The sequence below is a fragment of the Parambassis ranga genome, chromosome 4 (assembly GCF_900634625.1).
Source record: "Parambassis ranga chromosome 4, fParRan2.1, whole genome shotgun sequence".
NCBI lineage: Eukaryota > Metazoa > Chordata > Actinopteri > Ambassidae > Parambassis > Parambassis ranga.
The window spans coordinates 1,404,394-1,431,515 of record NC_041025.1 but is presented as its reverse complement, the minus strand read 5'-3'; the positions used below and the strand labels follow the sequence as shown (position 1 = coordinate 1,431,515).

Here is a 27,122-nt window from a genome sequence, read left to right as displayed (position 1 = left end):
GGCTGCTGCTTGGGTGTCGCTTTCCTGACTCAGGAGGAGGCAACAAGTGCACAAGGCTTTTTTGTGTTATTGTCTGTGAGTTTGTTAATGTAAGAGTGTGATGTTAACTTCCTGTAATGCAAAGAGCTCCAGGGAGCTCATTCTGTGTGTGCCATAACCCGCCGACAGCAGCCCGGGATGGTGCTTCATCGGGCCATCCAGGCGGCTCGAGTCGGGGATCTTGCCACCCTGAAGGATCTTGCATCTTCTGGTCACCTCCCCCCAGCCATCAGCGACGCTCAAGGTGCAGGCCCAGTGCACCATGCAGCCAGGTGTGGTCGGCTCGACTGCCTGCAGTTCCTGGTAAGCAAACTGGGTCTGGCAGCTGATCCACGGGCCTTAAACGGGGCTACACCAGCACACGATGCAGCAGCTACTGGCAATATCCGGGAGCTGCAGTGGCTCATGGACCAAGGAGGCTGTAACATTGAGGTAAGTGTATCAACTGAGAGCAAGTTCTACGTAAAGAGAGAGAGAGAGAGAAACCTACCCAGAGAGCTCAAATGGCTTGGAGAGATGCCAAGTGCAGCTTTTCTAGGATTTTCAGGTGGAAAGGTACCAAGTATATTTACCTCAGGACTGTGTTGCACTCAACTGCAGATTTGAGGTGATCTGACACATTTAGTTATAATTCTTTACACAAAAGCAAACCAATTTGTTTATATAGCGCATTTCATGCAGGAAGGTAGTTTAATGTGCTGTGCAAACATTAAAGCACAATACAGAAAATGGTATAAAAAAACAAACAGGATAATAAAAATAAAAATGATGATTAACATACAAATGAAAGTGTACAGAATATAAAAGAATAGTAAGGAAAGATTATAAGACAGTGATTAAAAGTGAATCTTTTAGCAGAACGCATCTGAGAACAGCTTGGTTTTAGGTATAAACTTGAAATTGCCAACAGTAGGTGCATTTATGATCTTTTCTGGAAGTTGGTTCCAGAGCTGAACTGAAAGCTGTTTCACCACATTTTGTTTTCACTTCATGTTTTACCAAAGAACCTGAGAGACCTAGGTGGTGTGTATTGCTGAAACATATAATTATTTCTTTAGCTTACAGGAAGCCAGCGCAGCGACCTTAGAATTGGAGTAATGTGGTCAGTCCTTTTTGATCTTGTAAGAATTCTAGCAGCTGCATGTTGGATCAGCTGAAGCTGTTTGATTGTCTTTTTAGGGAGACCCGTGACAAGACCATGGGAGTAATCAAACCTACTGGAGATAAAAGCATGGATACGTTTTTCTAAGTCATTTTGTGACCTCTTGGTTTGGAAATATTTTTATATTTAAGTGCTAAAATGCTTAGTGATTGCTTTTATGTGCCAAATATTATTACTTCAGTTTTGTCTGTGTTGAGCTGAAGAAAATTGTGTGACATCCAGTCGTTAATTTGGTCCATACACTGGAACAGACATTCAAGGGGGGGCTATAGTCATTAGGGGACAGAGTAAATTTGCATGTCATCAGCATAGCAATGATAGCAGATTGAGTTGTTTGTGATAACTTGTCCAAGTGGGAGCATATATAGGCTGAAAAGTAATGGTGCAATGGTTGACCCCTGGGGGACACCACAGGTCAAGTACATTTGTGTTGAAGAACAGTTTCCCATGGCAACAAAGAAACTCCTATGTTGTATATATGATTTTAACCACTTGATAAGTATAACAGTGAACCCAACCCAATGCTCAAGTCGATGTAATAAAAAAGATCATCAAAAAGATGCAAACTCATTGCATGTATTAACTGAGAGAAGCTCAGGTGCTGATTGGGGTGAGGGATTTGTTAACTTCTCAACAGCAGAAAATAACTGGAGGTTATGGCTATAACCATGGTTCTCTGATTAGCATGAGTGAGTGTCTCACTATGAGAGAACGCCCCCTGCGTGATCCCGACAGAAGCTTTAATTACACTACACCAGCCCTTGGGGCTGGTATCAGTGACGTCTATGTCAGGAGGGACCGCCCTCCTCCTATATAATAGGCTGACATAGCTTCAGTCGCCATTCAAACAAGCTCACCTCTTCCTCGCTTCCATAGCAAGGAGGGTGGTCTGGTGAGACACTCACTCATGCTAATCAGAGAACCATGGTTATAGCCATAACCTCCAGTTCTCTTTCATAGCATTCGTTTCGTGTCTCACTATGGGAGAAATACTGACTCCCGGATTGCCAGACATGCCTGTAAAAATGACAACTGTCCCAGAGGGGCCTCACGAAGAGTGGGTTGTACCCCGTGAAAACCCTACCCCAAGAACTGAATGTGCCAGGGTTGGAACTGTAACATCCAACTTGTAAAACCTAGCAAAAGTGTGGGGTGAAGCCCAACTTGCAGCTGCACAAATTTCCTGGGCTGAAACCCCCTTAAAGAGAGCCCAGGAAGCAGCAAGGCCCCTAGTGGAGTGCGCACGCAGACCAGCAGGAGGCGGAAGACCTTTGGTCGTGTAAGCCAGAGCAATAGCCTCCACAATCCAGTGGGAAAGCCGCTGTTTTGAGACTGGCTTGCCCACACATGGCTTAGCCCAGGACACAAACAACTGGTCACTCTGCCTAACACCCTGAGTCCTGTCCAGATAGGTCCTTAGTGCACGGACCGGACACAGCGTATGCAGACGCCGATGCTCCTCAGAGGAGTAAGGCGGTGGATAAAAAGCAACCAGCTCTATTGGGGAGAGAGACCCAACCACCTTTGGGATAAAGGCTGGGTTAGGCTGCATACTGACCCTCTCGCCCCCTGGTGAAAAATGGGTACAAGCCTCGTGCACAGACAGGGCATGAACCTCACCGACGCGCTTAGCCGAGGCCAAGGCCAGGAGCAGCGCTGTCTTAAGAGATACCACCTTCAAGTCCACCTGATCCAGTGGTTCAAAAGGTGGACCAGAAAGAGCATCCAGCACCGTGGGCAGGTCCCATGACGGCGTAAGAGACCTAGATACCGGCAATTTACGTCGTGCACCTTTCATGAACTGACACACCAGAGGGTGTCGACCCACAGATTTACCATCAAAACCAACATGGCAAGCAGAGATTGCCGCCAGGTACACCTTGATGGTTGAAAAAGATTTTTCCTTCTCAATGAGGTCCTGCAGAAAGGATAAAATCACCCCCACAGAACACTGAAAAGGAATGGCCTGGGACTCCGAGCACCAGCTCTCAAACACTTGCCACTTAAGCCCATACAACTTCCTAGTCGATGAGGCCCTAGCACATTGAATAGTCTCAATGACACTGTTTGGGAGTCCTGTTGAGTTCAGGTTAAACCACTCACGGGCCAGGCCCACAGAGCCAGCCTCTCTGGGTGAGGGTGAAATATTTCCCCTCGTGCCTGGGATAGCAGGTCCCTGCGTAATGGCAGCTGCCAAGGCGTGCCCGCCAGAAGCTGGTAAATCTCCGCCATCCAGTGTTTCGCTGGCCAGTGCGGAGCCACCAGGATTACGACCAGCCCCTTCTCCCTCACTCTGGCCAGAGTTGGAGGGATGAGAGCCACTGGGGGAAAAGCATACAGGAGAGCACGTGGCCACTCGTGTGCCAGTGCATCGATCCCCAGCGGAGCCACTCGGTCGTGCAGGGAGAAGAACAGCGGACACTGGGCATTCTCCGCTGACGCATAAAGGTCCACTGCCGCCCGTCCATACCGCAGCCAAATCTGCTTCACCACTTCTGGGTGAAGTCTCCAGTCTGCATATAGAGGGATCCCCCTGGAGAGTAGGTCCGCCCCGCAATTCAGTACGCCTGGAACATGAGTCGCTCTCAGTGACTGAAAGTGCACATTGCTCCAGACTATCAGTCTGTGTGCCAGCGCATGCAACCGCAGAGATCTCAAGCCTCCCTGCCTGTTGATGTAGGCTACCACGGTGGAGTTGTCTGTCCTCACTAGGACATGGTGTCCCCGCAGCCAGGGGAGGAAATGTTTTAGAGCCAAATGAACAGCAATCAGCTCCAGACAGTTTATGTGGGTGAAGCGCATGTGAGGGCCCCACTTCCCGTTCACTGTCCTCCCTTCGTGTGTAGCACCCCAGCCTGTGAGAGAGGCATCTGTAGAGATCACCTTCCTGGCCGAAACAGTTCCCATGGTAGCCCCCTGGGTCAGAAACCCTGGGCTCTTCCACTGGCGCAGAGCCAGTGAGCAGTCCACAGAAACCCTCACCCGTCGATGACCATCTCGGAGAGGATCTAGGCCAAGGGAGGCTACCCAACGCTGAGGCCCTCTCATGTACAGGCGTCCCAGGGGTATCACCACCACAGACGAGGCCATCAGGCCTAACAGCCTCTGACACTGTCTGAGTGTGACTGTGTTGCCCCTGTGAAACAGTGCAAGGCATCCTTTCATTGCCACCACCCTGTCCTGAGACAGGAAAACTCTGCCTTGGAGAGAGTCCAAAGTCAGGCCTATGAAGGTGATGCACTGAGAAGGTGTCAACATGCTTTTTTCCATATTCAGGCGAAACCCCAAACTCACCAGATGTTCCCTGAGAACATCTGTATGGTGGGCCGCCTCTCGGGGTGTAGAGGCTGCGACAAGCCAGTCGTCTATGTAAGTGGCCACGCGGATGCCTCTCTCCCTGAGTGGGGCTACAGCTGCCTCTGTGCATTTCACAAACACTCTGGGACTCAATGACAGGCCGAACGGCAGCACCATGAACTCGTATGCTGTCCCTCGGAAGGCAAACCTGAGAAACTTCCAGTGTGGAGGATACACTGGAATGTGGAAATATGCATCCCTCAGGTCGACAGATGTGAACCAATCGCCTGCCCGCACGAAACGCAGCAGAGAGGCGTGTGTCAGCATCCTGAATTTGTATTTCCTTAAATAGTGGTTCAGGGCTCTGAGGTCCAGGATGGCCCTCATCCCCTGCCCCCCCTTTTTTGGAACCAGGAAATACCTCGAGTAGAACCCGCTGTGGGCCTCCTCGGGCGGGACAACTCTTATTGCTCCTTTCTCCCTCAGAGTGGAAATTTCCTCTAGGAGAATGTTTGCGGATTCTCCCTGAGCATGAGAAAAAATCATCCCTTTGAAATGAGGTGGAACGGCTCTGAATTGAAGTCTGTAACCCTTCTGAACGGTTCTCAACACCCATTCTGACCGTGTGCAGGCCGCCCAATTCTCTGTGTGCAGAGAAAGCGGGCTGACCGGCAACTCTGTCATATGTGGTACGTTGGCGCCCTCTTGAGGTCGAGGTGCGTAACACCCAACGCCCATCCGCCCCGGTGACTCCTGCCTGCTGCATGGAGGTGCCCGGGCGGACCGCGTCACAGCCACGGGGATGTTGGTCCCCGCGGGCTGTGTTATAGCAGAGAAGATAGTTGTGTGTCTTAACATATCTTTTTTCTGCATTTTTTTCATAGTCATAGTCAACAGCGCCCTCGGCTCTCTGCCTGGATGCGCATTGGACTGTTTTATTACAGAGTGCAAGACAGAAGTGCTTGTGCAACACTGAGAATGCTGTCTGTGTTTGTTGGGCACTCGAACGTGAACACCGGCCCAAGTGCTGCACTCTATGCGGGCAACGTCCCGCAGAACCCGCTCTGGAACTGAGCTGGAGAAGGGCAGGGCGACCCGTTGGGGGGGCAGCCTGGGTCGGCCCTCCACCTGGGGAGAAGCGGTCAGGCCTGCCGCTTCTTCTTCCTCACCGTCGCGGTAGCGGGTTGAGGTGGTGGAGCGGCTTGCCGAGCATGGGGAGACTGCTTCCTAGCCCATGGGTTGCCGGCGCTTTTAGGGGCTGGAGGGGCTGCCTGCGTCTTGGACACCTTGGGGATCCGATAAGCAGGAGCCGGGTGAGAGACAGCCTGAGCATATGACTGACGCGAAGTGCCGGGAGTAACAGGTGGAGCCCTCCTCGGCAGGCAAAGTTTCAGCGCCTCATCATCTCTCTTTTTCTCCTCACATCTCTTCTGCATGGAGGCAACAGCCGAGCCGAAGAGCCCATGAGGGACGACCGGAGTGTCGAGGAGCTCCTCTTTCTCCTTAGTCGTGAGGTTGGTGAGCCCCAGCCAGCGCGCTCTCTCTTGCAGGACCATAAGACCCATGGCTCTTCCCGTGGCTTGGATAGCCACCTTGTGGAGGCGAAGGACGTGGTCCGTAATGACGCAGATTTCTTCCCACAGGGAGTTATCTGGTTTAGCCGTCATGTCCTCCTCTAATTCCGCCTGGTAGGCCGTCAGGATAGAGGAGGCGTTGAGAGATCTGGTCGACAGAGCCGCCGCCTTATAACACTTGTCAGTGAGGCTGGACTGAAAGCGGTCTGTCTTGGAGGGAAAAGATGAAACCGAGGAGGACAGGGACGTCTTCGGGTGAAGGTGTGTCGCTACCAGCGGCTCAATGGGAGGTATTTGGCGGATGCCGTTAGCCTCCATCCCCTCGCAATCCAACAGGGAGCTCCCCGAGATGGGGTGTTTCTCGCTGTATGGTTTAGCTTTCCACGTAGCCGCTATCTCATCAAGCAGCTCTGGGAAAATTGGCAGCACTTGTTTCCCCGTCTTCTTTGCTTTGGGCAGCTTCTTGCCATCAAAGCGAGACCTGACTTCCTCGGCTTGAACCGTGGGCCACGGGATGTTGAGCCTTACAGCGGCACGTTTGCACATGTCCTGCATGTCGAGATCCAGGGGAGAAAGCGCCGAAGGGATTTCTCCCATCGCGACGCCCGGCTTTGCAGCCCCGCCGGTGACGCTGAAGTTAGTTTCTTCTTCGTCACCGTCTGATAACAGGAGCTCGGAGTCGGCAGACTCTCCCTCCTCGTCATCAGCGTCTCGTCTCGGGTCGACACGGATAAGGCTCTCCCATCCCTCCTCTGACGGGAAACAGGAGTCTGCAGTCTGGTTAACTGCGTCTGCCCAACTCAGCCCGGGCGGCAGCGCTTCAGCCGCCCCACCCGACATATCCACCCCGCCTTGCGGCGAGGCTGTCTCCGACAGCAGTGGGTCACCGCCGGACAAATTAGCCTGGCGAGCTAGCCGTCGGCGGAGCAACTTGCGTGGGAAAGCAGCGCAGTGGATACAATCGTCCGTGGAGGACATAGCCGCCTGCGCGTGAGGTACGCCCAGACATGCTGCACACACGGGGTGAGTGTCCCAGCTAGACATTTTATTGCCGCAGGGGCAAAGCTTTGGGCTTTTCCCGACTTCAGCGGGGTTGTTAGCCGTGGCCATGACTAGCATAGGGTTCAAGGGCGCTAGCGTTAGCTTGTGCAGCTACTGGTTGTGTTCAGGGAAATATGGCTATTTTCCTGGCTAGCCTGTGATGAGGTATCGCTACCTGCTGTGGGTATTATTAGCGTGAGCTGTATAGTGGTATTGCTACCTACAGACGATGCTAACGCACCCGCTGTTAGCAGAAGTATCGCTACTTCGGCTGTGACAAGTATTGCTACTTGAGGCAAGAGTATTTCTACTTTCACCGATAGCGTGGAATAGTATTTCTACTATTCTTCAGCTGTGAAGCAACCGTGTCGTGTGGGACCAAGCGCCCGGTGACCGAGTTTTCACTCGAATCAGTGGGCAGTTTAGCTAGGCACCCAGTAACACAGTTGTCATCAGGCTTCTGTGAGAAGCGAGAAGAGGTGTTTGAATGGCGACTGAAGCTATGTCAGCCTATTATATAGGAGGAGGGCGGTCCCTCCTGACATAGACGTCACTGATACCAGCCCCAAGGGCTGGTGTAGTGTAATTAAAGCTTCTGTCGGGATCACGCAGGGGGCGTTCTCTCATAGTGAGACACGAAACGAATGCTATGAAAGAGAACACACAAGCATGGTTTCTGTCCCTATTGTTGACAATGTTGGACAAGATCGTCTTGCTTTACAAATTTCAGAATTGTATTTCTTAAGCATCTCTATTATTTGGTAAGGAATGTGAAGATCATATTTATCTTTCAGTCTTTCTACACTCTCTTCAGCAGTTTAACAGCTGGATGTTGTTTCCATGGTGCTTTCTACTTGTCAGTGACTCTATTGTTTTTAATGGACCAATAGCATCCATAATTTGCGTCATCTTTAAATTAAAATTGGTCAGTAAGTCATCTACGGAGTGTACAGTTGATGGTTGTGACAAAACAGATAAAAAACCTGCAACGCAATGTAGAACAAATCTACAATCTGATCACATACATTAACACATTATGGAGAAATTTACATGGTAATTAATCATTAAGGGTCTGACTTGTCTTGAAGTTTATAATCAGGCTTCCTGTGGTCATCGACTGACCATGAAGTACAGTTACTGTTACAGTCACTGCAGTTACAGTCTGTATTGTACAGAACAACACCACTGTACAAAAACACCATGTGTTACCAGCTGAATACATTATACAGCATGGTGGTGACTCACTGGTTATCATTGGTTTTATGTGGCAAATGTCCAGATGCTTAAGCTCTCCCTATTAGCTGCAGCTAAGCCTACCAAAATGTCTTGTTTCTCCAAATAACACACTGCTTCTTATTGATTCACTGGGATCAACTGGCGGTTCTCATAAGATGATCTCACAAGTTATATCTGTTTTATGTTGCTCCTTGTGTCCTATACTATATGGATGAGCTGATATGAAAGTGAATGAGTCTGAAATGCAGTGAAGTTCAGTTTATCTTCCCCAGATCTTTATGTTTTCAGGATAGAGACACTGCCGGTGCCACAGCCCTCCACCTTGCTGCTCGGTTTGGTTGTGTGGAAGTCATTAAGTGGTTGCTTTCTGTTGGAGGAGTGGCCGATGTGGAGACAAACTGTGGAGCTGTGCCTGCTCATTACGCTGCAGCCAATGGGGACCTGACCTGTTTAAAACTTCTCATTCAGGAAGCTTCAAGGTGGGTACACAGACCAGATGCCATTCCTAATACATTAGCAAGGCTAGCATCATAGATTTGATGGCCTGCTGGTTGTTCAGTTCACCATCCAGATTCAGAGATATCTAGATATTTTTACAGGGCTTGATATAAAATGTGGTACAGACTCATGGTGACCAGAGAAGGAATCCTACTGACAGACAGACTCGCCTAGTGCCACCATTAGGTTGACGTGTTCCTCACTGGTATCTCCACAACTACTGGATGGATCATCATCGGGGATCAATTCCTTTGGTGATCCTGTGACTGGAAAATCAACAACAAATACTAAAACCAAACCACAAAAGTATTTGTCAGCTATCTCTGCTCGCTCGTTAAATTAGCATTTTTTTGTTATTTGAGGTACACAATGGAGTTTCCAAATACACCCCCAATGGTCTACATTGACACCTGGTTGACACTCACTGGCTAAGAGGACCTAATTATATATACTACTATATACGTATTTTCCCTGTGGCACATTAAGCATTAATCTGAATCACATCACAGGCAACTAAACAAGTCAATAAGGGTGACTTCCAGAAGGTCAGAGCCTAGAGAAATTAGGTTAAGGTAAGGATTTGTTCTATTAGGTTACACTCATCAAAAGGAAAAGGACAAAGCGTGGAAAAAGTAACCCCCCATTTCCTGAACCTGAGACAGTGGCACTTAGTAAGACACAGATAAAGCTACACGGCTCGTCCTGCTTCATCTCCTCATTACAGGAGAGTATGACTGTAATTTGCATGATGCACGGAGAGTTCAGACCACCACATGTGACCATCAGTAACCTGTGAATAATACATGTATAGATGCTGTTGATCACATATAAGCCCACTGGTTACTGAGGTACAGTTAATGTAAATGCAGTTTTTGAAGTGTAGTCTATTGTAAAATATTTAATAAAGAAATGATCTCTTAATAACATATTCACTGCTCAAAAAAATACACAATGTAACTCCAAGTCAGTCACACGTCTGTGAAATCAGCCTGTCCAGGTAGGATCAACACTGATTGTGAATCAGTTTCAGCTGCTGTTGTGCAAATGGAACAGACAACAGGTGGAAATGAGAGGCAGTTATCAAGACAGCCCTATAAAGGAGAGGTTCTGCAGGTGCTGACCACAGACCATTTCTCTGCTCTCATCCTTTCTGCCTGGTGGTCCTTTTGCATTGTGTCAGTGCTCTCACCCCTAGAGGTAGCATGAGGCGGTGTCTACAACCCACACAAGCTGCTCAGGTAGTGCAGCTCATCCAGGATGGAACATCAATGAGAGCTGTGGCAAGAAGGTTTGCTGTGTCTGTCAGCACAGTGTCCAGAGCATGGTGGAGACACCAGGAGACAGGCCAGTACACCAGGAGACATGGAGGGGGCTGTAGGAGGACAACAACCCAGCAGCAGGACCGCTACCTCCTCCTTTGTGCAGGGAGGAGCAGGAGGAGCACTGCCAGAGCCCTGCAACATGACCTCCAGCAGCACCACCACTAATATGCATGTTTCTGCTCAGACTGTCAGAAACAGACTCCATGAGGGTGGTATGAGGGCCTGACGTCCACAAGTGGGGCTTGTGCTTACAGCCCAACACCGTGCAGGGTGATTGGCATTTGCCAGAGAACACCAAGATTGGCAGATTCACCATCGACGCCCTGTGCTCTTCACGGATGAGAGCAGGTTCACACTGAGCACATGTGACAGACGTGACAGAGTCTGGAGACACAGTGGAGAACGTTCTGCTGCCTGCAACATCCTCCAGCATGACCGGTTTGGCAGTGGGTCAGTGATGGTGTGGGGAGGCATTTCTTTGGAGGCCCGCACAGCCCTCCATGTGCCAGCCAGAGGTACCCTGACTGCCATTAGGTAAGTAAGGTCTGGGAGGAGATCCCTCAGTCAGGAGAACATCCACCGCCTCATCAGGAGCATGCCCAGGCATTGTAGGGAGGTCATACAGGCACGTGGAGGCCACACACACCACTGAACCTCATTCTGACTTCCACTCACGTTGGATCAGCCTGTAATGTGCTTTTCCACTTTCATTTTGAGTATGGTTTCAAATCCAGACCTCCATGGGTTAATAATTTTGATTTACATTGATAATTTTTGTTATTTTGTTCTCAAGGTATTCCACTATGTAATGAATGAAGATTTTCAACCTGACCTTGTTGTGAGCGATGTTGTGAACCTGTTATTTTAGTGTTCCCTTTATTATTTTAAATACTGTATATTGTTTTGCATTGTTCTAACAAATGGATTATTTCAGATTGGTGCAAACTAGTATCAACTAGCATTAGCTTTACAACTGCCCTGACAGCATGTTTTAAACATTGTAATGCATTTGATAACACCTTCGTTGTTGATATGTGTTGGAGTACAGGTGCATGAACCACCAGACAGCTATGGGTGCCACCCCACTGTACCTCGCCTGCCAGGAAGGCCACCTACATGTGGCAGAGTACCTTGTGAAGGACCGCGCGGCTGACGTCCACATCAGGGCCCATGATGGCATGACCTGCCTGCACGCTGCTGCTCACATGGGGCACCAGGCTGTGGTGATGTGGCTGGTCAGTAGATAAGCACACATTCATGTATTGTTACTGACGTGTTCCCTTCATCTGTCCTTCCTTTTTACATTAAATAGGTGACCTGTACTGATGTTAGCTTGTCCTGTCAGGACAGAGATGGAGCCACTGCTCTCCACTTTGCCGCCAGCAGGGGGCACTATTGCATCTTGGAAAAGCTGCTTCACATGGGTTCAAAGGTCATCAAGGATTACTGGGGAGGGACCCCACTTCATGATGCAGCAGAGAACGGAGAGCTGGAGGTTGGCCTTTTATCTCCTCTTTTTCCTTTGCTGCTGTTATTATTTACACCTTTTAAATCCTGCTGTTACTCGATTCACTCACATTGTCCTATTTGATCCCTCAGTGCTGTAAAATCCTGTTGGCCAATCAAGCAAATCCTTCAGATCAAGATATTGATGGGTTCACAGCAGCAGACCTGGCAGAGTACAATGGACATTATGAATGTGCCAGATATCTCCGTGCCATGGAGAAAAATGTAAGCTCTCCTCAGTGTTTTTTACTCAGCACATTTCCCTGCTTTGCATCCTCTCTTTGTGTCACTGCCCAGCTGTTTGTCTTGGCATGGAAATCAAAGCTGGAGCAGGGAGTATGGTCAACTGCAAACATCTGGAAGATGAATCATTTTCTTAATTTGTTACATGTATTTCATTTAGGTCAGTCCTGTCATTCTCCTAAGCTATTGTCTTCCCCTCTGCCTGATTACATTGCTCTCAGTGTAAGAGGGCTAAGAAAGTGTAAGAGGGCTTTTGTGTTTAATAAGGTATTACAGGGGATGAGTACTAGAGAAGATCCTCAGCTTGTCACAGAGGACTCTCTGAGATTAGCACCACAGTCCATTATGCAATTGATGAATATTTTAGTGTTAATACCTTGTTTGTGCTGGTGTTGCCCTTTAAAGTCAGGGGTCAATGCCTCGTGTTTAACTCAAATTGATTTTTTCACTGCTTAAAAAAACAGTGTACCTTTGTTTGGATTTTGCATTGCTGCATAATTTGATGTTGAGGATTACAGTTACTGCTACTGAAAGTTGAGCTTGCGGAGTTAATCTTAAACAGGAAACAGTGAATTGTGTTAACTGAAAGAGCCATGGGGATCACTCTGTCAGCAGACTTGTTGAACCTTAAAAACCTCACATCTATCCATTTAGGCTGTTGTTGTTTTCCCCCCTTTACACTTCACTCGCCACCTATAGCGCAGACTGCACAGCGATGTACACAGAGAGTAACCAAAGCTCTTGGCCAATAGAAGCCATAAATAAGTCAGCATAGAAGTGCAGCACTCGTACATAAAGAGGATGATGATAGGAAGGCAGCGAGGCGTGGCTGGCGAGCTCCCCTTCAGAAATAATCCTCCCATCAACAATGGAGAGCTAATTAGCGCAGGGGCTGCTGCAGCGTTGGACACAGCCGGAGCCGCCGGCAGCTAAGGGCCTATCAGTTACCCTCTCCAGCGGCTCAGGTGGAGAGCCCAGGGGCTGAGCCCGTTATGGGATCCACAAGCTTGAGTTTCAGTGTTTTCACCATTCTGATGCCTGGAACCAGCAACTCTATCCCTCTGTGGATCTGGAGAGCAGGATGTCATTGGCTTCAAACACGTTTGATTGCATGTGTCATGTTTTTTTCCAGGGACTTGGAAGTGCTATGATTGTCACCTCTTGATACATAAAGTCGGTAGCAGAGAGTATCAAGATTCTTGGCACTGTATGAGCTGAATACACAAACTAAGGCTTAATGTGAACAAAGAGGCCATCTGATATAGATCCTGAAATAACACTTAATTGATTTAAATCCTCATAATATTTGGAGAAGAGATGCTTTTGAACTGACTGTGCCAGAGATGAGCTCTGCCAGTAGTGTTAATTACATTTCTAGTGGTGTTTCACGTTTGTAAAGTGCTGCCTAGATCATGGGTTTCATTAGTTCTAAAGTGTCAGTCAGATAATCTCATTTCCGCGACCTGAATGGATTGGAACACTGACTGGAGAGAGCCGTGTATTGGCCTCTGAGCATGTTTGGATCGCTCACAACAAGGTCAGACTCGTTCAGCGCTGTCAACCGCACTTCCCTCATCTCACATCTCAGGAACAGCTGCAATCAAATAAACAGTGTGTGGCGTGAGGTTTACTTCACACACAATCACAGTGATCGGGCCAAAGATACTGTTGTTTAGGTATTTTTAGAATATTCGGACGGAGGAAACACATCGTCGCTGCTATTCATCATCAGTGTTTTTTAGCACACGGTCTAAAAATTCTGGATTGTTTTTTGCAACAAGAAATAAAACATATGCTGTTGTTTTGGATTTAAATAAGCAGCTGGTATTGCAGAGACTGAATCCAGTCTTGACTAAGACATTTGATTATTTTTGAAACTCTATGCACATTTTGTTTTTTTAGATTTTGTTATGAAGGGATTCAGCTGCTCACAACTTCCATGTTTCCTTTGTTTCCTTCAGAATTTCATTATGACCTGAACCTTTTCAGTGCCAATACATTGTAATATATTGCTCAAAGACCTGTGCAATATGTACGAGAGCTTACTGCATCAGTGGTGCGCTGATGACAACACTCTCCTCTTCAGACTCACGTTGGTCAGACAGACCACAGGACTGTTTTCATACCTTGTTCATGCCTGTATTGTGGATGTAGTGATGTGTTCACTGACGGTGGTTGTTAGAACTGTTCCTGATCCCATCCTGTCTGTTTCTGATGTGGTGCTGCCTGATGGCCTCAGTTCAGTTTTGGTTTTCAGCTTTCTGAGATTTTCAGAGTTTTCTAGTGAAATTCTGTGCTGACATTTTGATCAGTTTAAGGTGAAACTCTTGCATGTATTTTCTCACACCGCGCTCCACCTTTACTCTGAAAGACTCTGCCAGTCTTGTGACTCACCTGCTGCCAATTAACCTAATTAGTTGGGAGATCTTCCAGCAGGTGGTTTTGGCATCACACTCAGTGCTTTGTCATCTTTGCCAGCATGCCCAGCATGTTCACATCGAAAAAAAAACAAAACGCTAGTTGATTTTTTTGTATTTTGTTAGGGCACAAACAGGTTATTTTTTTAGTAAATATTTTAAATATATTAGTTGAAGATTTGAGAAATTGTGATTTTTTTATATTTTAAGTAACAGTAAACAGTGGGGTGCCTCAGTGTTTTGTCTGATAGTATCTCAATTTGGACATGACATCATCAGTGAGAATACCAATTAAATACAGTTTTATGTATTTCACAATTAATTTGGAAAAAACTATATTGTAGTGATTTTAGTTGCAGCAGTTTGTTGTGTGCTGTATTATACAGAGAGGTGTTTGTGACACCACCTTTGAGTATAATGCTGTACAGTTCAGTTCTTACACACTGCTGCATCCACAGACTGAACTTCATGCTGTTGTAGTTTTGCAGTTTCCTATTAAAATATTAATGGTACCTTTCATATAACTAAGCAGTGCCTAACCCATAATGTAATAATGCATTGATAAAACAGCAACTAATCATATAAAAGTAAGTTACGTGATTACTTCACACTTCATCATTAGTTAAGGGATTTTAAATCATAGTTAGTTTATTCATCGATGAACTATTACTACTACTGTATGAACCCAGGGCCAGAAGAAGCACCAAGCCGAAACAATTACCTGAAAAAATGTGAAAAAAGAAAAAGAAAAAATAAATAAGGCACAAATAAGTGTTCATCATTGACCTATTAATATAACTTCACTTACCAAACTTGCGTTCCAACACGTAAAGTGATGTTGTAAAACAATTGCCGATCATGAGTTCATCATTACCTTATGATGAGTTATTGTAATTGTTGCTTACTATAAAAATTACTATTACTCCATTTATTGTTCAGCAGAAATTCAACAAAAGAACTAAGCTGCCATGACTTGTACTATAAAGTGTTAACTACATTTTGAGTGTTTATACTTTTAGCACATCCACTTGCATTTGATAGATTCACTGATTTATTTAGAAAAACAGATTTATCAGTAATGATGTTTTAATTAAGCAACTATAATATTCGTTAAGATACTGGCTTGTCAGATGATGATCTCAGTCATAAAAGCCTCAGAAATGTCCTGGTTTGTCACAGCTCAGCTGGTTGTTGTCAGCTTTTCCACATTAACAGTCAGCTGACGGTGTCACATTGTGTTTCCACGGCCACATCTTACCAATCGAGTAGATGAGATGATTAGTAAAAATATGCCTGATGAAAGAGCTCTTCCGTTCAATAGTCCCAGGTGGAAAAAACTCCCCTGAACTCTCATGGATAAAATGTCTGTTTTCCACCTGCTTTGACATGTCTTCCGCTGATACCTCCCTACGTGCAACGGCATGATCATTGGTTTGTCCATGCATTAGTGACATTACCGGCCATCCTATCCTTTCCCTTAATTATTAACAGCATTCTCCGATCAGAGTTTATTGTTTATTGCCTGGCGGCCCCTGGCCACTGACAGAGATGAGGCTCATGATGGTGTCAAACAAGTGGTCAGTGATCTTGAGATAGCGTCACATCCTCAGCACGGGAGCCACCCCGGATACCTGGCCGCAGGACTCAGGACTTGGTGTCACTGTACAGGGAAGCCATAGTGGTGTGCACTGGGATATCTGGTGAAGGTCAAGGCTGGTGAGTTTCAGTCTCATTATTTTTAGTACTTTTCAGCCGTTTTTGCTTGTTTTAGTGTTTTATTTCTTTATTTTTGGAACAGTTGCAGGCGAATAGACAGGCTGAGTAATACTTTTGTAAAATTGAAAGGAAAGTTTTATATGTTGTGTTCCTAAGACTCTAGCTGGCAGATGTTTTGGCAGTGTTGACTTATTTTCTGATCAGTTATAGCCTCTTACGGTTAGCCATGACTAATACCCTAGGCTCATGACCTTACTTTAATTTGTCATTGTTGATTTTACAAATTGAACATGTTGATTTTCCCTTTATGAACCTCGCACAGTTTGTAAATATAAGTCTCAGATCCAGTAAATGCTATATTGTGAAGTAGGCAGGCTCCATTATTTTTAACCTCTTAAGCTACAGTAGATGCTGTAAATGCTGGCCAAACACTGTGTCTGTCAGCCTCGCAGGAAACCTGAGGGTGTATTACCATGTAAGTGGACATGTATTTACACTATAGTGTTCTGTGTATAATGTACACCCACTGTATACATTCCATGTTGCAATTTATCACCATGAACGTGAATATTTCACGTGGAAGCAGGTTGTTTTAATGATTGATTCCAGAGCGCAGAATTACAAGACATGTTTCTTAAATACACATGCTGTTCTGAAATACTTAAACTCCCTCATGGCCCGACCCACAGGGACCACAGATTACTGGTGCTGCATGTCTGACAATGAGGCAGCGCTGAGTAGCTGTTTCTTAACTCTTGGCTCCTAATCTGCAGTGATCAGGGTCTTTGTGGTCTTCGACAGCGGGAGAGTGGATCCAGGCCAACAAAACAGGGTTAGGCTATCTGTATCTGCGTGGCAATTGTGATGGGGGTGCTGATGAAAACCAAATGCTTTCTGGCCACTGCGTCTAATTAAACACACACATACAAGGTTCATTGTAGCTTTTAGGACACTGAACTGTTACAAGAAGGGTCACAGAGGAAACAAGCTCCCGCTTCCCCTTTCCCCAGCCCCCTTGTTGTTTATCTATTTATGGATTGCACAACTTCTGGGAAGTTTATTTCCCCGCCTGAGCAGTGTCACAGCATATTTTGTGTTGCTCGACATCAAAGTGGTGTGTGAGAGGAAATGGCATGGACCACCTCATGGACATAAAGCACAACAGCATGCAGCAGCATATTAGGCCTGCTTTGAAGTCTTGGTTACTAATAATGTCCTGTGAGAGCTGAATTTGATATGCATTCTGTATGGAGTGCATTAGGACAATGCAGGTTCATTAAAGGGAACCTAAATGCTTCCATACATCCTACATCCTCCCTTGAGCGGTGTGAAATGCTGCCACTTACTCAAGCTTACGATTGCTTGTTTTGTTCCTTTGTCTTTCACAGTGCATGCCTCCAGGCTTGAAACATTCTCACCCTTTGCTCTCTTTAAAGAATTAACAGTCTAATATTATATTTTTATAGTTTTATAGTTATAGTTAAATTGTCAATTATTAGCAAGGCCATGAAAATTATTCCTCAGACAGCTGCTATTGTCTACATACCGTGTTTCCATTAACATTAATCTGCTATAATCCACTCAGCATGATTTATTTTCTTCTGTTTCTACTGCCGCAAAAACACTTAAAAAATCCTCAGAGCACACAGCGACAGCTTACAGTTTCAATACTTTCACATGACAGGTGTTTTTTTTTAAATGTTGAAATGATTGACATATTATGAGCTCTGAAATGTTAAGGCTGTACGTATCTAAAGTTAGTAGAAATGTTTAGTGGGAACATTTGATTGTAGAGACTGGGAAAGGATCCTAATATCCTTTCCTTTTTGAAATGTCATTGCTGAGTGAAACGAAATAGATACTTGCTAGTTAACTTGTGTGGTTCTGCCGTGTTGGTTCATTTGCAGTGTTTATACATACAAATAAAGGTGGGTAGCATATGTGTGTTATATTGTTTTCCTGCAGCAGTTTAGAAGAGGTGAAGAGAGAATCTGAAAAACGCGGCTGTTACACTGTCTAATTCCTAACTCGAACCCTTTTGAACCATCATTGCCTGTGCTCCCAGAGACCTCCATAGTCTTTAACTGTGATTAAATCTGTGATATTTGCAGACGTCCTGTGCAGATAAGCCCATCGAGTCCATCAGTCCAGTTGAAGAGGAAGCAAAGGTGAAGCCGGCTGTGTCGCTGCAGCACAGCAGGGAGGACTACTACGGGAGCCTCAGTGACTCATGCAAGGACAGTCACAGCTCTAACACAAGCATGGATAGTTTAAAGGTAAACACCATTGAAGGTTTAAGCTTTCATAGTTTCTTTCATCAATCTCATCCTGTCCTTATTTTGTTTGAATTAGCAACCTGAGAGTGAGGAGTCCCCACAGGCTAGATACCCTCAGTGCCCTCCTGCTCCGCCTTCACCTTCCACTTCATCCAACCCTACGCAGCCGGAGAAAACTGTTGTTAACAGAGTAGAGCAGGTTCAAATGGCAACATCTGGTGAGAGAAAGCTCCTTTTATTACTAAAATATGTCAGTGTTTAGTGTTTCATTAAAATGTGTGAAAAAGATGATTTATGATTTTTACTGCAGTTATTAAAGGTTTCACCCAACCCAAGGCCTCAGGGAGTGAGATAAGCGTCTCTGCTGATAAGACAAACTTGCCTGAGACAAACCTCCTCACTGAAAAAAACCTTCTTGGCAACATGAAGTCCATTACATCTTTTAAACAGTCGGGGCTGTCAGGGGTCTTCAATGGACAAGCTGTAAGTATGCTTAGCTCAGTTATTTTACAGAATCTGTCTTGTTAAGACACTTCCTTGCTCTAGATAAAATGCTGATAACACGAATACAAACACTCCCTGTTGGTTCTCTGCAGAATAAGATGGTGGTCCTGCCTACTGAGGAAGCCAACCTGTCAGACATCGACTATCTGGTGCCCACCCATGATGAGAGAGGCCGCCCAATAGCTGAGTGGAAGAGGCAAGTCATGGTGAGGCAGCTGCAGGCCAGGCTGCTGGATGAGGAGGATCAGAGGAGGAAGGTAATGTCATTACCAAAGATTAAGTAGGGTATTCCTTTGGTCAAGATTACAGCCAGAACTAATCTTCTATATGTATGTGTTGGACTTGATCATTGGGTGTGTTAGTATGACTCTTTAGACGTTAGAAGTTAAAGCTTGTGTTATGTACCTGCCTTGCACATAGGGTATGCAAGCAAACTACACTGTTGTAGGTGTACGGAACATGAGTCAGTGGTCAATCTTTTCTGCAGTTACTACAGTGTAGGTTGGAGAGATGATTAAGGAGATGGTATGCAGGCTGAATTTGTGTGCTCCTCTGCCCACTGAGCAACTCAGATGAGTAAATACCAATATTTTTGGCAGGTAAATATGGCAATTTATAATCTTCTATCAGCTCCATAGAACATGATCCTCTCGGGATCTAGCATCTGGAATTATGAAAAGGAAATGCCATGTAGCAGACCCATACAGTACAATAGTATTGCATCGCCCTTTCTCTCCTGCTACATATGTTCCTTTTTAGTGCTTATGATGTGTGTAGTGATTGCACCTGTTCTTTCCATCACTTTAGAATAGCTAATACAGGCAGATTACATTCTTCCCTGATGCTTTCAGCTGCATTGGAATTCAGTAGTTAGACCACTCTACAGGTAGTCCAAACCAATCAGCATGCTGTGAGAAAACACTGGTAGTTATGGGTGTGTTTTAGGTGTGATGACAGTGTATGATGATGGCAGAGAAAAGCAAATGTGCCCAAACATACCTCAAAGTTTTGAAGCACCACTTGAACACCAAGACGTGCGGATTGTCATAGAGTTAACTCATCTCACTTCATTAAATATTCTGAAAGTCTGGGACTAGAAAACAAACATTCTTTAAAAAGGCTTGTTGGAAGATGAGCACATCACACTGAGGTGGCTACATGTGTTATATGTTGTCCTGTTGTTCCCTCTCTTATACAAATGGTTATTGACCAGGCTATAATGTGAAAAGCAAAAATTGTGGTCTGACTTTGTAATGCTATGTTAAATCTGCATTACTGAAAATTTGAAAAACCCTTGGAAATTCAGTCACCATTTACTTTTAATTGCTCATAACAAATCACATAACACATTGCAAGTCGAGTCATATTTTTAAGGCTTGGAAAAGGTCTAGGTTGCACTTTTACTGTATCATTACTCTTTTTCACGCACGCCAAGACCATTTAAAATGTTTAAATGACTTCAAAATGGCATCCTGCATGTTTATCTGCCTGCTGTTTGCCTCTTGCTGTTAAAGGAAAATGGGAACCGATATGCCAAAGTCAGCTGGAGGTACTCCCAAGCCCACAATGCCATCCTGGGGCCCTCTGGTGAGCTGCTGACTGAGGATGATCTCATCTATCTGGAGCAGCAGATTGCCAACGTCTCCATGCAGAAGAACTGTGCAGGCTACGAGCTGGAGCTGGCTCGTCTAGCTGAGGAGCTCAGGCACATCCTGCCTGCCCCTATAGTCAACATCACCGTCAACACACAGTTTAGAAATTTCCCGAGTCAAGTCCCCCTACCTGTGTGGTGCGGCCGTATCTCAGGCATCGTAAAGAGCATGTCTCTGCTCATGACCAACCTGACAGACCAGCCCTACTGCAAGATGCCCAACACTGAACTGATCAGTGTGTTTTCACAGACGCCAGAGAGAAAGAACTTCACCAGAGGACGCAGTGAGAGGATAGAGGATGAAATCCATCAGTTTGGAGTGTCTGTCAGGACTCTGAAGTCAAATTTTGAGTCACAGAACACATCTTCATCAGACGAGCCAGTGGAGGCTGAGGTATTACGTTCTTCTGAACAGCTTGTGGCCACAGAGCCAGACAAACAGCCTAAAGTGTTGAATCCAGCCCCAGAAACAGACCAGAACAGCGACTCCGGCATCGACAATGATGAAAATGTTGCAGATGTTCAGGAGAGCACCAGCCTCAGAAAGGAGCGTATAGTGGTTCTGTTCTTAGGCCACTGGAAAAAATCTGCCTACACCGTGACACTGAAGAGCAAAGATGGCACAGAGAGGAAGCTGAGTGTTGGAAGCCTGGGGATCAGTGACAAATCCTGTTCTAGTCGGAGGGGCAGTATGGAAACAGCCCAGTCAAAGATGATGAACAGCTCCTTGGGACATTTCTTCAAGCAGAGGAGCGCTGTCAACAAGATGCTGGGAAACTGGAGGAACATGATCTCCAGTGTTCCTTCCAGACAGATACGCAGGTAGGTCTGGAGGCCTTTAATATCTGATTATCAACAGAATCTGTTCACAGAAAGAAGCACGTAAATGTAGGAATACATTTTACAAGTAGAAAATATTACACAGGAAAAGAAAATATTTGACTGATTTATAGATAATACAAATACTATTTACAGCAGCCTAATGTTTATGCTGCTTGTCTAACCATGCTGTGTTCTCCACAGACTTCACAGGCAGCAAGCCCTGTACTCCCCAGAGCAGTTTTTACCCCGTCTGGATGGCGTGCCTGTAGAGTACGACAACCTGACCCTGGATCTCTTCATGCTGGGCTACTTTCACATCTTGGAGCTGGAGCTGCCTGTGGATGAGCGCAAAATGAGGCATCTGCTGTGTTTTGAGGTGTTTGACCACGTGGGGAGCTTCCCCTGGGAGACGGTGAGGGACTTTCATAAGGCCGTCATACAGGACATCGAGACCGGGAACCGCGAGTGGAAGGACGGCTTTGAGGACGTTAAAGTGAAGTTCTTTGGAAACACTGTGAGCCAGCCTGAAAGCACGGCCGATGTGGTGAAACACAGCCTCCCAGAGGTTAGAAAGGTCCCTAAAGTCATTGTGCAGACACCTACGCCTGATGAGGGGGTCGTCTGCCGCGGAACTGACATTTCCAGTTTTAGCAATGAAGAGATTTGTAAATACATCGACCGTAGTTTTGCTTTTTGGAAAGAAAAAGAGGCGGAGATTTTTGATTTTGAGCAGTAACTTGTGTCATTTTTGTATGCTTTGGAGTTAGAGAACACTAGGGCTGGGTATCAAAGTTTTTGAAGTGAACTGTGTATGACAAGAAGAAGTTAGCTTAGAATTCTTAGCTGGATTTAGTTTTGTTTGTAGTTTTGATCTGATATTGTCTGATTTGAATTATGATTTTGTTAATTTTATACTTTTATTTTGTTTATAAATTAAACCTCAGCAAATTTTACAGGTTTGTTGTTAATTTTTAAAAAATGAAAGATACTTTGATACTTGTATTAACACTCAATTTCAACAGAATCTACAAATGTCAAACCATACCCAGCCCTATTACGAGTGATTTGAGTGTGTTTCACTGAGAGTGAACATCTTTGTTTTTAGGTTACAAGTTTATTTTTCTTTGGTAGGAAAGTGTGAATATTTCCAAAGATCCGTGCTCTGGCAGGAAGAGAACCACTTCTTTAATTACAAAATAAATCAATACACAGATCTTAATTATTTGTTTATTTTCCTATTGTAAGAACTTTGAACTTTTTTTTTCATTTAAAGGCCCTAAATCTAACACCTGTTTCTCTGTTAATATCAATTGTTGGCACATTCAGATGAACGCCACACTTCTACTTCATTAATTTACTTTACAAGCGTCCAGGCCTCTAAAATACGCAGCTGTAAGAGCAGCTGCGGGCCCCATACATGTTGTTTGGAATCTGACTTCAGCACCGTCACTCCTAAAAATAACTCGGTGAACGACAGGCAGTCCACCCAAATGACTTGGCAAAAGTCTTTCGCCATGCTGCTCACTCCATGTTGATCTAAGCAGCCGCTACAATCAGCTTTCTGCATTGGAGGGATGAACCATTATTTCTATTTTCTTCTTCTGTGGTAAGTTTTTTTTCATTCATTCAACAGTAACTTATGACAGGAAATGTAATGTGCTGGAAATTTCAGATGAATCTTTAGAATCTGGTTCTTGTGACGAACCACCAGTGATGCCACAATTAGAAAGACAAGATATTTGTAGAGTAATCTACGATTCTTTAATCAGACGTGTCAAAAATATTTCTTATTTTTATCATTTTCAGTGACAAAGACCTCCTGTAGACCACTTGAGCTACTGTTTATCTGTATGGTGTAGTTACTAGACTGCTGTGGGTGCTACATTCTAGACTCATCTCTTTAGAATAATAAGAATCATCTCTCCATTTTTATGTTGTCTTCCATTTTTCTTCCATTAGATAAACGTTGATTGTTGTCGATTGCCCCTGCTCAAAGAAGACTTGACCTACATTTTGACCATGGTGCGCAATGTGGACGACCTGGACTTCTGCCTTTCCTCCCACCCCCAGAGCATCCTGGAGGGCTTGCGTTCACTCTGTTCTCACCCCAAGCTTGTGGATGTAACTCTTAGTGCGGGCGGGCGGGATTTCCCCTGTCACCGTGGCGTGCTGGCCCTCTGCAGCATGTACTTCCGCTGCATGTTCTCGGGGGACTTTGTGGAGAGCATAGCTGCACGTGTGGAGCTTCACGATGTCGATCCTGGTATACTGAGCTGTTTGCTTGACTTCGCCTACACAGGCAAACTGACCATCAACCAGAGCAACGTGGAGGGACTGATCTGCACCTCCAGCCAGCTGCAGTTCCAGACGGTGAGAGCTGTGTGCAGTCGCTACCTCCAGCATCAGATTGATGCAACCAATTGCCTGGGAATCCTGGAGTTTGGGGAGATTCATGGCTGTCCTGAGGTAGTGGCCAAAGCACGGGCTTTCCTCCTGGAGAACTTTGAGGCTGTACAGCAAGGTGAGGAGTTTCTGTATTTGGGAAAAGACAGGCTGGTTGCCTACTTGTCTGATGAAGGACTACAGATACGGTCAGAGTGCACTTGTGTGGAGGCCATCCTAAAATGGGTTAGGCACCACGAGGACTCTCGCCTCTGCCACCTACCTGAACTCCTCACCTTGTCCCGTCTCTCCCTACTCAGCCTGGACTACCTGACTGAAACCCTGCTGAAGGACAGTCTGGTGCAGGCCTCTCCCAGCTGCAGGGAGGCTGTGGAAAAAGTTCAGAGAGAGGTTAGTGAGTTCATGAATCTGTTTTTTTTTTCTTTTTACTCTATCACTTATTCCGAGTAGAAAAAACAATTATGCCTTCTACTTTTCTAGAAAATGAATTTGGACCCTGAATATATGGACAGACTCAACTCTCAGAGTCCACTTCAAAACCTGCAAGAGGTCCTGTTTGTAATGGGAGGTCGTTCACTAGAAGACTCAGATGATGAAGACTCAGACGAAGATGAGGACAGGGATCCAAGACTGCAGAGGCTGCTCCCTAGGAACTGTGCCTTCTACAACACAAGAACTAGTAAAAAATATTCTTTTCCCCAGATCAACAATTCTAGTTCAAGTTAAAGTTCAGATTCCAGTTTAATCTACAAATTTGGTAAAAAATGTCTGATTTTTTTTAAACAATTTGGCAGATGTTGTAGGTTGTTAAATTTAGTGTTGACAGAAAAATGGCTGTAAAGAAATGTGGTCTGGATGTGACAAAGTTGGATCATCTCAGTTCCTCAAATGAGCTTTTTATTGTGCAGGCTAGAGGTTTTTCACATGAAATGATTGTTCATTTTAAGATATCTGGTTTTATGTGAAGGCATGACAACCGCTGCCAGAAGTTAAAGGTTTTGCTTGGGAGGTTTCTTGAATATTTCAGGCCAGCAAGCAGTAACCGAAATCCTTATTTATTGCTATGTCCTTAAGGACATTTTTCTGAATGATCCTTGAGATTAGCTTCTTTTTTTCTGTGCAGAACAGTGGCACGAACTCCCTAATTTCCCCAATCCCAACAAGTGGGGTTACTCCATGGTCTCCCTGAACAATGATGTGTATGTCACAGGTGAGTCAAGTTCGTGCAACACTTAAATACCTCTAAAGGTAAAGTAAAATAGTTTTGAGTGAAGCGCCTCAGTTTATCTTGAGAGGAATGCATAACAGTGTCAGACTTTTGACAAAGTGCTCCTGTCTGTCTCACAGGGGGCTCGCGGGGTTCGAATACCAACACCTGGTCAACCACAGAGACCTGGAAGTATATCACAAGAGAGCAGAGATGGGTTACTGTGGCACCAATGATCCGGCCTCGGACTAACCACACATCGGCCACGCTTGATGGGGAGATTTACGTCATCGGAGGCAAGAAAATAAATATCATCTATGCATGTGGCGCCTTAAACCTGCAGTGCAGTGGAAAAGTCTGATGAACTACAGAAGCTCATCTGCTCCTCGGTAGCTTAGCTCAGGTCCTCTGAGGTGATAGATTTCAAAAACTGGCTTGTATTTTCTCCGTTGTGGTGGAATATTGTTTGTATGGGCAGGTGCTGAAATCAAGGATGCAAATCTCATTGAACCTCACTTTTCACCTTTAGGTACAACTTCGGACAGAGTTGAGGTTGAGCATTATGACCCTTACAACAACAGCTGGACCTTGACATGCCCCGCCTTGAAATATGTGACTAACTTCACTGCCACAGCTTGTCATGGGAAGCTCTATGTGATTGGATCCTGTGCGATGAAGTACAATGCACTGACCATGCAGTGCTACAACCCTGTCATAGGTGAAGATTGTTTTTTTTTAGCTACAGACTCTAGTTTTGAGTTATAGTTCAATATAAGTGTATTTATTCTGCTAATATGTTTTACAGATAACTGGATGAACATATGTTCACCCTTCATCCCCAAATATCTGTCCTCTCCTCGCTCTGTCTGTATGGATGGAATTATATATCTGGTCGCTGACAACACTAAGAAAGTCTACTCATATGATTCAGAGGCAAACATGTGGCAGAAGGTGGGCACAGAATTTGGTGTAGTTGTGGATTCTGATTTTTTGATAGTATAAAAAACAGCTGATTGAACCTTTTTCTTTCTTCAGGTGCAGCCTCTTCACATGCTCCATGAGAACGGTGGCCTTGTGATGCTGGATCGGAAGCTGTTTGTCACTGGAGGCCACTGGAAAGGTATGGAGGGGGACTATGGGGTGGAGGTGGAGGTTTACAACCGGGCATCCAACACCTGGGAGCTAGAGTGTTTCCTGCCAAGACTTTGGTTCTACAGCGGTATCTGTACCATCTTCCTAGATCCGTCTCAGTGGCCTCAGCTTTTCCCCACTGAGTCCACTCCGGACTGAGGTCAGGGTCACAGAGTTTATCCCTGTCACATCTGTTACAATGCAAATGGAATGTTTATCCCAGAATGTCACTGTGTCCTAGAATAGTGTTACATGATCCTCAGGTATTCTTGCATGGTTTTCAGAGCCATGCTTAGTGTGTATTTATACCCTGATTTGAATTCCCTTTGTGTTATTAAATAATACCTATTAATCTTTGGTAAACTAGTTTGAAGACCATTGTTTTGAGTATTGTGATGATTAACTGTATACCAGTTCTGTAGCACTCAATAAAGTGTGTTGCAGAAAGCAGTCACTCAGAGTCTGTGTGAAAACACTGCTCTCTTTACCTTGATCATTAACCCATCGGAATCCGGTCGCCTGGCTGCTGGCGTCTCTCCTGCCATGGAAACACCCAAGCCAGCATTCTGTTTCTGTGACAACAACCCGGAAACGCGTGGTCACCATGACAACCGGGACGAGGACTATAGTAGTACTACGTGTCTGCAGTCGTTCATAAAGTTTCCTGACTTTTAAAATGCTGTCTGTGATTTTTTTTTCCAACTTTAAAGGGTTTTCTGCACGCAGGTACTGACTCAGCTCATCACATGTCTCTTTCCTTTGATTTGATCATGTATGACGTGCGAGGTTTTTAGTTTGACAAAACATCTGAGACTTTTCATCGAAAGGTTTATTAGCATAAAAGCTAGCTAAGCTCAGAGAGAAGAAGCCCATTAACCGCTCAGTGCTGCTACAAACCATCAAAGGCTGGGTCCGTTCTGCAATGAGTTCTCCACGGGAACCAGAGGGACCCTCACCCAGGCTGGAGGCTGTGATTCAGGTCAGTCACTGTTGTCCGCTCGTTTATTTAGACTCATTTTGAGGACGCGTTTTATCACAAGACGCTTCAGCACATTAAGCAATTAGAGTAAAGATGGC

At 45.4% G+C, this 27,122-nt stretch overlaps 2 protein-coding genes across 2 annotated transcripts; both read left to right on the top strand.

The window, feature by feature from the left end:
- The first annotated feature begins 176 nt into the window (after positions 1-176).
- espnla (espin like a) lies at positions 177-22,072 on the top strand. The gene is made up of 11 exons (XM_028403933.1): positions 177-471; positions 8,638-8,828; positions 11,218-11,404; positions 11,482-11,664; positions 11,769-11,900; positions 18,163-18,327; positions 18,404-18,545; positions 18,638-18,810; positions 18,924-19,088; positions 20,346-21,304; positions 21,506-22,072. Exons 1-11 carry the CDS (start codon positions 178-180, stop codon positions 22,038-22,040), a joined length of 3,126 nt encoding a protein of 1,041 aa, XP_028259734.1. The 5' UTR covers position 177; the 3' UTR covers positions 22,041-22,072.
- A 699-nt stretch (positions 22,073-22,771) lies between these two features.
- On the top strand, positions 22,772-26,499 carry klhl30 (kelch-like family member 30). Its single transcript, XM_028403834.1, has 8 exons — positions 22,772-22,910; positions 23,264-24,097; positions 24,188-24,386; positions 24,831-24,917; positions 25,055-25,210; positions 25,444-25,632; positions 25,720-25,865; positions 25,950-26,499. Exons 2-8 carry the CDS (start codon positions 23,324-23,326, stop codon positions 26,202-26,204), a joined length of 1,806 nt encoding a protein of 601 aa, XP_028259635.1. The 5' UTR covers positions 22,772-22,910; positions 23,264-23,323; the 3' UTR covers positions 26,205-26,499.
- The last annotated feature ends 623 nt before the right edge of the window (positions 26,500-27,122 follow it).

Bases quoted from the DNA above. Each gene is read 5' to 3' on its own strand.
- espnla (XM_028403933.1), top strand. From the start codon at position 178: ATGGTGCTTCATCGGGCCATCCAGGCGGCTCGAGTCGGGGATCTTGCC. The intron at 11,405-11,481 runs GTCAGTAGATAA...TACATTAAATAG, and splicing joins AGGCTGTGGTGATGTGGCTG to GTGACCTGTACTGATGTTAG. The intron at 21,305-21,505 runs GTAGGTCTGGAG...TGTTCTCCACAG, and splicing joins CCTTCCAGACAGATACGCAG to ACTTCACAGGCAGCAAGCCC.
- klhl30 (XM_028403834.1), top strand. From the start codon at position 23,324: ATGGTGCGCAATGTGGACGACCTGGACTTCTGCCTTTCCTCCCACCCC. The intron at 24,387-24,830 runs GTAAAAAATATT...TTTTCTGTGCAG, and splicing joins CTTCTACAACACAAGAACTA to AACAGTGGCACGAACTCCCT. The intron at 25,633-25,719 runs GTGAAGATTGTT...TATGTTTTACAG, and splicing joins GTGCTACAACCCTGTCATAG to ATAACTGGATGAACATATGT.